At 34.9% G+C, this 12,724-nt stretch overlaps 1 protein-coding gene across 1 annotated transcript; it reads left to right on the top strand.

The window, feature by feature from the left end:
* Positions 1-804: 804 nt before the first annotated feature.
* LOC110092928 (heat shock protein 81-1-like) lies at positions 805-4,843 on the top strand. The gene is made up of 3 exons (XM_020817633.2): positions 805-991; positions 1,073-1,495; positions 3,025-4,843. The coding sequence occupies exons 1-3, from the start codon at positions 866-868 to the stop codon at positions 4,576-4,578; spliced, it is 2,103 nt and encodes a 700-aa protein (XP_020673292.1). The 5' UTR covers positions 805-865; the 3' UTR covers positions 4,579-4,843.
* Positions 4,844-12,724: the final 7,881 nt, after the last annotated feature.

Genomic DNA, 12,724 nt, shown 5'->3' with positions numbered 1-12,724 from the left:
CTTGTAATACCATCATCATCTAATATTCATCGCTTGTTGTTATCCTTGACATCCTCATCTAAATGCCCTCTATCACTATAATCATGCATACTCATATATCAATTGGCGAACCACACATGAATTTTTTTTTTTTTATAATTTTGACTTTAAAAACTCTATCACTTGCGCATTATTTGCTAGTCATTTTTTATGTGGACACTTTATAAATTATTAGAATAATAAATCTTTCTTTTGCTGTGACTATATTTTAGCACATAATACTAAAACATTCGTAAACATAAATAAACTAGCATAATATTTATAAAATTTATTCAAGCAATTGTCAAAAATTTTAAATTATTTTCAACTTTATTTGATTAATAAAATAAAAACACAAAAATATTATTGTGTTATGAATCAACATTTCTATTGATTTTTTTTGTAATTATAATATTTATAAATTCCTTTATTATTTTTATACACTCTTATATAATGTGAAAGAAATGTAAATTATCCTTTTTAGGTTTTATTTGAAACAATTTTTTAGTTATTTTTTGGTAAAAAATATCTTGATATTTTTGGGAAATAAAAAAAGCTCCATAATTTGGATTAAATAAAAAATATATTATTATTTTTATTAAAAAATGGTTTTATTATAATTGAAAAGAGAATTTTAGCAGTAATGAAAATGTAAGATATGAGCGTCAAATCCGTACCATTTGTATTGGCCCAAACCTTTCTTTCAACCAATCAACAACCGCCGATCTTTAGAAAACTCTAGAAGCTCTGCCCTCTTCCCTATTAAAATGCCTCATCTTGGAAACCCTAGCCCTAACTCAATTGCATATCGTCAATCTCTGCCTCCATCGTCGAGATCTCTTAAGCCATGGCGTCAGAAAGCGAGACCTTTGCCTTTCAGGCTGAGATCAATCAACTCCTCAGTCTGATCATCAATACTTTCTACTCTAACAAGGAGATCTTCCTTCGTGAGCTAATCAGTAATGCTTCCGATGTAAGTTAACCTTTCTCTCCTGCTCATATGTATGGATATGTCCATTTCTTATTCAGTGTTTTATTTGTTGATCGATCGCAGGCGCTGGACAAGATCCGGTTCGAGAGTTTGACTGATAAGAGCAAACTGGAGGCGCAGCCGGAGTTCTTCATCCATATTATCCCTGACAAGTCCAACAACACTCTTTCTATCATTGACAGTGGTATCGGCATGACTAAATCTGATCTAGTCAACAACCTTGGCACCATCGCAAGGTCCGGAACCAAGGAGTTTATGGAAGCGCTGGCTGCCGGTGCTGACGTCAGCATGATCGGCCAATTTGGTGTTGGGTTTTACTCTGCTTATCTGGTTGCGGAGAGGGTTGTGGTGACCACTAAGCATAACGATGATGAGCAGTATGTATGGGAATCGCAGGCTGGAGGGTCATTCACAGTAACGAGGGATACATCTGGTGAGAATCTTGGTCGTGGGACCAAGCTCACACTTTTCCTCAAGGAGGATCAGGTATTGGAAGGCTTGTGATTGTTAAAACTGTTTATCGATTTATTGATTTATTAATTGGTTTATTGTTTTGTTACTTGTTGGCCTTAGCGACAGGTGTTGAAATTTTTTGATTTTCTATGATCAGTTTGACATGATTTATATATATTTGTGAGGTGTGATAGGCCTTCTAATCAGTAGATGTTGAACATCAGAATGTGGGAATTGCTGTTTAATCCGCTTTTTTTGGTTATCTCTTATCAACGTTTTGCTATTGAAAAGTTAAACTTGATTAATCACTATTGATTTATGTTCTTTTTTCTTAGAAAAGTGCCATTTTTGAAACAAAATTGCTAGTTTTTATTGTTCTGTTTGCCAATGGTGATTGGTAAGGGAAGTTGCCTTATTTGTTGCATTAGAGTGCTACATGATCTAATTATTCCCAGATCTTTTTTGGCTGATCTGGTAGATTGACGCTCCGTTTGGATGGCTTTTTTTACTGCTCCTTAAAACATTTTTTTAGTACAAAAATTTAAAAATTTGAAGCAATAAGAAAGCCGTCCCAAAGCCTGACTTGCAATCATATCTGACCTTGCTGCTCTTTATTTTTTCATTTTTATTTATTTATTAAGTTTTATGTGCGTTAATTGGTAGAAAATTATGTCATATAAGTCGGCTCGAATTGGATTTTGGATTCATGTTTATGATATCAATTTTATCCTGACTGAAAACCTAACGGTGCATATTTGCTGACAGGCAGTTCGAGTTTGCTAGTTCTTGTTAACTAATATAACGCTTGATTAATCTGTTAATTGTTCTTGTGTTTGCTTCCTTTTCCAGTCCGTGTTATTAAGGGATCTGTTGATGCTGTTAGCGTTAATTATTTAATCTGCTTTTTTGTGGGCATATATGTAAGGGAAATCATTTAACATTCCCGAAGAAGTCTGATTCAACATTAAGACTTCGTTTGGGACGGCTTTCTTATTGTTTCTTAAAGCAGCTTTCTAGTATTAAAATTTCAATTTTTGAAATAAAAAACTTCTTTAAGAAGTAGTAAGCCTAAGGCTTCATATGGGATGACTTTTTTTACTGCTTCTTAAAGCAGTGTTTTAGTATAAAAATAATAAGTTGCTTTAAGAAACAGTAAGAAAGCCATCCCAAATGAAGCCTAAATGAGTATAGGTTATTTTTTATTTTCAATTTAACAGTTAAAAGAACATCGCATTTTTGTTTCAGATTGAAGGATTCATTCTATTTTGCACTTTGTCTTGTAGTACTGCTTGCTCAATTTTTTGGTTTTTTTACACCCCTGAAGATCAGCTTTTGGAAGTTGGCTTTTTTAGAAATTAAAATATTTTGTGCAAGTACTAGTACATGACCATTATAACGGTCTCCATTGACAAGTTTCGTGGGGATGTTGTGCATTTTCAATTGTATGATGTGCTTTCCTGCTTACCATCTTTGCTGATATTGCTGTTCTTCTTGTTTTCATGTCATTTATTGTAGATGAACCAATACATTAGACTCTTATAATTGATCTGTTTTCAATATAGCTGGAATACCTTGAAGAGCGCCGCCTTAAAGACCTGATCAAGAAGCATTCTGAGTTTATCAGCTATCCCATCTCTCTTTGGACTGAGAAGACCACTGAGAAAGAAATTTCTGATGATGAGGATGAGGAGGAGAAGAAAGACTCAGAGGAAGGTAAGGTTGAGGACATTGATGAAGAGAAGGAAGAGAAGGAAAAGAAAAAGAAGAAGATCAAGGAAGTTTCCCATGAGTGGTCCCTGGTTAACAAACAGAAGCCTATATGGATGAGGAAACCGGAGGAGATCACTAAGGAAGAGTACGCTGCATTCTACAAGAGCCTCACCAATGACTGGGAGGAACATCTTGCTGTCAAACACTTCTCTGTAGAAGGCCAACTTGAGTTCAAGGCTGTGCTTTTTGTCCCCAAGAGAGCACCTTTTGATCTTTTTGATACCCGGAAGAAGCAAAACAACATTAAGCTTTATGTCCGCCGTGTTTTTATCATGGACAATTGTGAGGAACTAATCCCTGAGCACTTGAGCTTTATAAAAGGTATTGTTGACTCTGAGGACTTACCCTTAAACATTTCTAGAGAAACGCTGCAACAGAACAAGATCCTTAAGGTCATACGCAAGAATCTTGTCAAGAAGTGCATTGAGCTGTTCTTTGAGATTGCTGAGAACAAGGAGGATTATGATAAGTTCTATGAGGCTTTCTCGAAGAATCTCAAGCTTGGCATCCATGAGGACTCTCAGAACAGGTCCAAGATTGCTGAACTGCTTAGGTACCACTCTACTAAAAGTGGAGATGAGTTGACCAGCCTTAAGGACTATGTGACAAGGATGAAGGAGGGTCAGAATGATATCTATTACATTACTGGCGAGAGCAAGAAGGCTGTTGAAAATTCCCCATTCCTTGAGAAGCTGAAGAAGAAGGGCTATGAAGTACTCTACATGGTAGATGCGATTGATGAGTATGCTGTTGGCCAGTTAAAGGAGTTTGAAGGCAAGAAATTAGTCTCGGCTACAAAAGAGGGATTAAAGCTTGATGAGACTGACGATGAGAAGAAGAAGAAGGAAACTCAAAAGGAGAAGTTTCAGGGCCTGTGTACCGTCATCAAGGATGTGCTTGGTGACAAGGTGGAGAAGGTTGTTGTCTCTGATCGTGTGGTGGACTCCCCTTGCGTCCTGGTCACCGGCGAGTATGGTTGGACAGCCAACATGGAGAGGATCATGAAGGCTCAGGCTCTTAGGGACTCGAGCATGTCTGGCTACATGTCCAGCAAGAAGACAATGGAGATCAACCCTGAGAATCCTATAATGGAGGAACTAAGGAAAAGAGCTGATGCAGACAAGAATGACAAGTCTGTCAAGGACCTTGTGCTGCTCCTGTTTGAGACTGCCCTGCTCACCTCTGGCTTCAGCTTGGATGAGCCCAACACCTTTGGCAATAGGATCCATAGAATGTTGAAGCTTGGTCTGAGTATTGACGAGGATGAAGCTCCTGGAGATGGTGATTCAGAGATGCCGCCGCTGGAGGAAGATGCAGAGGGGAGCAAGATGGAGGAGGTTGACTAATCGGCTGCAGTTCAGTTAAGTCGCATGTCTTCAGGCTTTTTCTTTACCAGATAGTATGAATTTTTAAGATTTTTTATCTTGTTTGCTTTTGAAGGATTGATATGCTGATATTTGCGGTAGCAGCATATAATTAACTAGCTGTACTTTCAATTCTGTTCTTTAGATTTCCCGTCAAAGTATCCTGTACTCTCTTATGTTGAAATTTCAAGTGTTAAATGCCTATTTGGTACCTGTTTGGCTTTCGAAGTCCTGGGGTGTTTCTAAATCAGCTTTTGTTATATTTCTTGACAGTAATATTATGCATCTTGAGAAATTGAAAATGTGCAATTTGTAATATTAATCAGATATTGTGTCCTCTTATGGTAAGAATTATATTTGTGTGGATTGTTGCTAAACTTCCTGTGAACTACGGATGATTTTCTTATTATTTTGTAAAATTACTATAGATAGTAAATTTTTAAATTGTTTTTTAAAAGAAATCTGAACACTTTTACTGGGAATCTCCTACGAACAAAAAGAGGAGAAAAAGTGGACGAAGAACCATTTAGATTTCATTTGTTCATATTTTTTTTATCATTTTTTTAAGTAGTATTTTAGTATAAAAATTTTATGTTAAAAAGTTGATTTAGAAATAAAAAAAAAGTTATCCTAGATAAAGTCTTAAATAGTGATAACCTTAGTTCTTTAGGATATAGGTTATGAAGTGATAAATATATAGTTGGTTGTATTTGAGAACTCGTTAGAAATTAAGATGGAATAAAAAAAGGTAAATGAATGTTTTGAGTTATAACGGCTAGGATGGTTCTTTATTTGAATTTAGTAGAGTTTTTAGTAGTTTAAAAAGTGTTATTATTTAAGAAAAAACATGTAAAAATTATTTTATATTTGTGTAATTTAATCTATATGAATTTGAGGCTTAAAAATAAAAAAATAAACTTTATTATCAAAATCTTTCCAGTGTGATAGATTTTTGAGGAAGAACAAATTTATGAAAGTAAGAAGTAGCAATCTACCTAAGATTCCTTGGAAAAATTATAGTAGCTCAATTGAGATCAAATGTAAAACTCAAATGTCAAAATGTTAAATAAGGTCCTTAATCACTTAGAGTCTATTTAAACATGAATTTAGTAACTAGAAATGACTTTCATATTATATAGGTATTTAGAGGATTAGGAGTCGGGAGATCATGATTAGAGGCTTCAAGCACTTATGGTTGAGATTTGATCCTTATTATCACACAGAAAGTCCAATCTCATGCTAGTGAGCTTGGATCAACTTAGACTTTATTTGAGACATCTTATTTACTATTTTTAAAAGAAGTTTCTTTGTACAATTTTTTTTTTTGAACTAGCAAAACTACTTTAGAAAGCATTAAGAAAAATTGTCCCAAACGAAGACTTAGTTTATTCTTATGAGTAAACTTTCATGGGCCAATGGTATTTTATTTAACTATTATTTTTAAAATCTTTAGGTTCACACAATATTTAATTTTATAAGATGGAGCTCTAAGTATGTCATTGTGGGCTTCGAAAATTCGGCCCCGGCCTCCGCTCGCTGTTATTTTTTTTATTCAGGGGAAAGTTTTAACGCATTAAGTTTCGGGGTGGGGTAAATTTTGAAAGGCAGATGAGTTTGTAGAAAAGGCACTGCACAGAGATTTCGCCTTCATTTTGCGAGGACTTTATGATCTGACTTCTGGTTTCCTATAGGCGTAAGCCCCTATAGTTAATTACCCCTCCTGGTAATGAGAGAAAACTTTGTCAATTAAATACATAGAAGTATGTGTTATCTGGCATATAGTAGCAGTAATGGCTTTGGATAAGGGAATTAGGTTTGAAGTTGGGAATTTAAAAAGTTTGATATTTAGCATAGAAATTTCACCACCTTACACTTAAAGCGGATTGTGGGGGAATGGATGATGGACTCGATCATGATCCCATGGTTCCGTCGTCCCGGGCCATCATGGTTCCTTATCTACTTAGTCAGAGGAGGTAATCGACCCAACCTGGCAGAAGGATCCTTGTCGGCAGCCATGGGTTGCTTCGTCTAAGGGTACCTTGTAGATCTAGGATGGATGTTTGTCTAAGTGAACAAATTTGAATCCACCTTAGCTAATAAAGGGCTTTGAGTCCTATTGATCATATCCTATTGATTCATATCTTAAGGATTTAATGCCATTAAGGAATGTATTGGCTCTGGCCATAACCTGTATTTCGTGGTGCCATTTGGCGGCAAAAACCACTCGGTTCAAAGGGCCCCGAGTCATAAACGTTTATCATATGGTGCCATTTGATGACAAAACTACCGGTTAGAGAATACGTACCACATCCTTACTGGCACGAGATTATTTAAAATTAAATCCTAATAATATTTTCGACTAGGCATTTAGCTCTATGTGAGCTGAAGTTAAATTTGAATTTGTCCACCTCGGCAAACTGTTGTGGAGGGTGGATAGATTTTGCTTCAATCTGTAATGGATTTATTTCAATTTTAAATATTTTGGATTTTGAGAATTTTAGTTTTTTGGGAACTTTGAATTTCGTGGGTATTTGGGTGACATTTGAAAGTGTTTGAATCACCCCTCCGGTTGAGATAAACATTCAATGTGGCCATCATCGGGGTGTTTGGGGGCTTTTTTATTTTTGGACTGAACCTTATCAACTTGACCAAGATGTTGACCGAAGATCGAGTTTCTCGTAGGCTTTGTGCATTTATTAGTGAATTCTCTTGCTTATAGGTCTTGAAGGCCTAATATGAATGCATTAAAACAAATATACCGGTTGCCACAACCATATATTTATTTGATAGTTTGAACCTGTCGACTCCTATTGATTCACATAGAACGGTTGGGTTTGAACTTGAATTCACTTATCGACCCGCACAGCATCCTTAGACGTCACATGTGTACCAATAACACGCTCGCTAGGGTCCATACGGGTGTATGATTATACTTACCCCCTTTCAAGTACTTATGTGTATACATACTACAGTGCATGTGCGGGGGCATCTTTAGGAATATGACGGATCTCCTACGGTAACCCATAGGAGCTTACGCTTATCGTAGCTCTTTAGCATCTGCATAGGTGGAACATCAGATGTTAGATCAATGCTCATCAAGAAACTTGCAAGCCTCATTAATCACATTCAATCTAGTGTTCGGAACCTGGTTGAATCGAGACTCACTATATAACAATTTGACCTAGCTTTCCCTTCCCAGAACTCATATGGGAACCAATAAGCAACTCCCCAATGTGCCATCATCATCATTATCTGTTGTTAGATTAAATAAATAATCAATAATTTCAACCTTGGATGATTGTGTTCTTGTTGAAGTGTCCTATATGTCGAAATCTATGGTTACTGCCTCAAGCGGACGTTGTAGTGATTGAAGGCATGTCAGGTCATGTAGCAGAAATATACAAGATATTCATTTCTAGAATAATTGTTGCATCCCTTGAGATGATTTGAATAGCATAAAATTTTCCATTTGTTGAAGGTCTTTTAAACTTGCTTGTAGTTGGTGTGTTGACCTCATGAAAGTCTCCTACAACATATATTGTGCAAGTGACAGGTCTCCTACACCAGCCTGTAGGTGTCCACACTTGTTGCATGCCCTCTACCTTTGCTTACAACAGCTCAGTGTATTTTGTTTGCGAATGTCCTTGTGTTCATATGAAAATCAATGCTGGCTGCAGCAGGACACTACATTTTCTGGAATTTTTTCTACATGCTCGTTATAGTCTTCTCTGCATTTCTGCTTGTGGATGACATATAGTGTGTATGGTGGGTCTTCTATACCGGCCCATCAGAGCTTGTATTTACTATATGTCACTCTGTATTTGCTTGTATATGACATGTAGTGGAGGCAATTGTGTCTTCTTTGTATGATCGTTACAAAAAACTACTATCAATTCCAATTTCTTTGCTTGCAGGGTTGAGTGTATCTGCTTGTGCCTTGATATGGACCAATGAATATTGTTATATTCATTGCATACCTGTTTTATTCTCGTAGGGAGACTAGTATGTTCATTTGTATGTTACTCAGTATTGACTATAAAGGTGTCACAACATTCACTACTCATTTCTGATTATTATCCATGGGTTTCTCACTGTGCGTACAATACATCTCATATTGCACTATATGTCTGCAAGAGGCTAGGTTGCATATAGGTGAATTGATGCATTCACTACATATTGATCTTTAGTGTCCGTAGGAAACTGATATGTCCACTGTCATTGCAAGTTAATTATTGTGATTTATAAATTTCGCATCATGGCTAACAATTGAATCATATCTTTTGTAACCCTTTTATTAATCGTAGACAAGTTATACTTGCAAGCTGACTTTATATAATGCACCAGTTTAATACACTCACTCAACATGTAGTGTATTCATATAGCAAGCACATGACATTCTACTATAATGTATTTATTTAAAGTTGTGCACCTTCGACTGTATGCAAATTGCAATCTTTTTTATATTTGATCGAAAACTATCATTAGCTTCCTCTTATCATCTATAATCATTCCCAAGTCTTCTTGTAGTTTGCTTGAAGGTGAATTTTCATGTGAATAGAAAGTCCAAGTTCTTACTTGTTCACATTATGACTATTAGAAATGATTTGAGTTTGAGTTCTAGCTTGAGTTTCATTCATTTAATGTCCAAATCAAGTCCAAGTTTCTTTTGGTCGAAATCAAGTTCTGGCTTGAGTCTAAGTCCAAGAATAGTCCATCATTAGGTTGTTCAAGTTCAAGTCCAAGTAAAGGTCCCATGTAGTTCACAATTGATTCAATTCTGAGTCCTCGTAGTCATTTGTTGCAAGTCCAAGTTGGTATTCAATTTCATTTTACTTAGATTCAAGTATTTTATAAGTAATTTTGCGTTATAATTTGAGTCCAAGTCCCAGTCCACAAATTTGTGTTTGAGTTCAAGTATACTTCAGGCTCTTGATGAACCTCTACTATGCTACGTGAGCGCGTAATGAGTTTGTCGACTCGTCGTAAGCCTCGAGGGCAGGATTTTTTGAGTTAGAAATGTATACCTTCGGGTTGGATGGCGATGACAATGCACAAAATCATAAGACTAGTTTTTTTTTTTTTTTTGAATATTTCCCTTTTTTTATCTCACACACTTATATATACTAGTAAAAATACCCGTGCATTAAATGCACGTAACTAAAACTTTAAAAATAAAAATTTATATTATAAATGTTTTAATTATATTATCATTATTAGAATGAAAAAACTATTATTATAAATCATTATAATCATTATAATAAATTTTATATGATTAAATAAATAATATTTACGACATGAATTTTCTATTATTCATTCATGAATAATCTTGGTAATAAATTCTTTTTATTAGTTAATAAATAATTTTTTTTTTTACAATAGGATATCCGTGAAAGTTAATTTTTTTTTGATAGCACATTAATAAAATTTAAAAGATTAATAATAAAAAAAATTAACAGAATAATTTTGAGAGTGGGTTGACTGGAGCATAAAGTGAACCAAAGCACTTAGAACGATTGACCGACTTACTTTAGGCGGCGACAAAGAAGTCAGCCTTTAGGCCAAGTGGTTTTGATGGTAATAATTCGAGTCTACATTCACATAACTAAGCAGATAGTTTTAGGATGATGTAGTTCTCTGTCACCCACTCCATGCCTCCACACCTCCATCACACCACATACATGTAATGAAACCATAAGCCACAAAGAACCTCTCAATACAAATTTTGCCCCAAGAAACATTCCTTATACAAATCCAAAACAAATTTTCACACCCAATTTTAATGAATCTAGAAATTACTGAATTGCAACTATCAAAATATTGGTTAGGACTTAGAAGCTTAAACTGTCAAAATGTTATTTATATATGAAATATGTATGAATTTAGTATTAAATTCATACAATCCTCAAAAAGAGAACACGTTAGATGTGTAAGTATTTTGCTAATCATTTACTACTGAGCAGGATGATACACTTATTCTATGTTAAGGAGAAAGAAATGTAGAGAACTCAAAATGCTTTTCAAACATAGCAAAAATGTGTTTGTGGAATGGAATGCATGATCAATCAAAATCTATAAGGTGCTACAATTCCACTTAAATGGATGGCCCTTACTGCAACCAGCTTTCCTGTATATTCTGTCCTCCTTGCCACATGAACGACAGCAGCAGCAGCAGCTCCTGAAGAAATGCCATCCTAAAGAATTAACACAATGAACAAGAGAAATATAAATATCTGCAATAAATATATCAGAAAGCAAATGTGCTTACCAGTAAGCCCTTTATCAAAGCTAAGGTTCTCACAACTTCAACAGAGCTTATATAATATTTAAGGCATGTAAGAAATGGTTGTCTTCAAATATTCAGTGATATAAAATTTCTTATCATTCTTCGTTTCCAATGGAAATTATGACGGAATCAATATTTTATTTTACTCCAATATTTCATAAGAAATGTAGCAAAGAGATTCAATTAATATAGAATAGTGCAACCAAAGGTAGATTAGTATTCCAAAAGTACAAATCTTAACCACTCAAGTGTATGGAATGAATCGAATGATGAGGTGATATTTATTACACATGGACACCCATCAACTTCAACTAAGCTATGCAAATAGCCTAAAATTTTATAATGCTAATGACAATACTTCAAGGAAGATGTTATGTACAAAGTAGGCAACATTCCAGTTGTATTCATGTGATTTAACTTGCTTGCCTATGGCTGTGTTATTTAACATTATTTATCAAAAAATTTCATATATCAATTAAAGATGCAACATGCGCAACATTTTCTAGAAAATTAAACGTGATTGAAAGCAATAGAAAAAAAAAAAGAAAAGAAAAGCAAGTAGAAACTGCCTTGATATGGACCATAGAATATTGTTATATTCATTGCATACCGGTTTTATTCTCGTAGGGAGACTAGTTTGTTCATTTGTATGTCACTCAGTATTGACTATAAAGGTGTCACAACTTTCACTACTCATTTCTGATTATTATCCATGGGTTTCTCATTGTGTGTACAATAGATCTCATATTGCACTATATGTCTGCAAGAGGTTAGGTTGCATATAGGTGAATTGATGTATTCACTGCATATTGATCTTTAGTGTCCGTAGGAAACTGATATGTCCACTGTCATTGCAAGTTAATTATTGTGATTTATAAATTTCGCATCATGGCTAACAATTGAATCATATCTTTTGTAACCCTTTTATTAATCGTAGAAAAGTTATACTTGTAAGCTGACTTTATATAATGCACCAGTTTAATACACTCACTCAACATGTAGTGTATTCATATAGCATGCATATGGCATTCTACTATAATGTATTTATTTACAGTTGTGCACCTTCGACTGTATGCAAATTGCAATCTTTTTTATATTTGATCGAAAACTATCATTAGATTGCTCATTATGATCTATAATCATTCCCAAGTCTTCTTGTAATTTGCTTGAAGGTGAATTTTCATGTGAATAGTAAGTCCAAGTTCTTACTTGATCACATTATGATTATTAGAAATGATTTGAGTTTGAGTTATGGCTTGAGTTTCATTCATTTAATGTCCAAATCAAGTCCAAATTTCTTTTGGTCCAAATCAAGTTCCGGCTTGAGTCTAAGTCCAAGCATAGTCCATCGTTATGTTGTTCAAGTTCAAGTCCAAGTAAGGTTCCTTGTAGTTCACAATTGATTCAATTCTGAGTCCTCGTAGTCATTTGTTGCAAGTCCAAGTTGGTATTCAATTTCATTTTACTTAGATTCAAGTATTTTATAAGTTATTTTGCGTTATAATATGATTCCAAGTCTGTGATGCCCCAGAAATCAATAGTGAAAGGATTCGTCTGACATTCTGATCGAACTCCATTCCAATTGCCTTGCTCGGACCTGAAAATTTTAACCACATATAATGAGCTTACAAAGCCCAGAAGGTCACCAAACCCTACAACTGAAATCAAAGCACGGCGATGCTATCAATATGCAGGTCAATCAAATCAAGTCAATCAATGGTCAATGAGTCTATGCAATGCGGAAATCCATAGTCAATGAAATCAAGTCTGTACAGCGGAAATCAAATCAGTAGTCAATGCAGTACGGAAATCAATAGTCAATAATCAATACAGCGGTAAAAACAT

The sequence above is a fragment of the Dendrobium catenatum genome, unplaced genomic scaffold, assembly GCF_001605985.2.
Source record: "Dendrobium catenatum unplaced genomic scaffold, ASM160598v2 fragScaff_scaffold_950, whole genome shotgun sequence".
In the NCBI taxonomy this organism is placed as follows: domain Eukaryota; kingdom Viridiplantae; phylum Streptophyta; class Magnoliopsida; order Asparagales; family Orchidaceae; genus Dendrobium; species Dendrobium catenatum.
The sequence above is the reverse complement of the archived record's forward strand: the minus strand, read 5'-3'. Positions and strand labels throughout refer to the sequence as shown.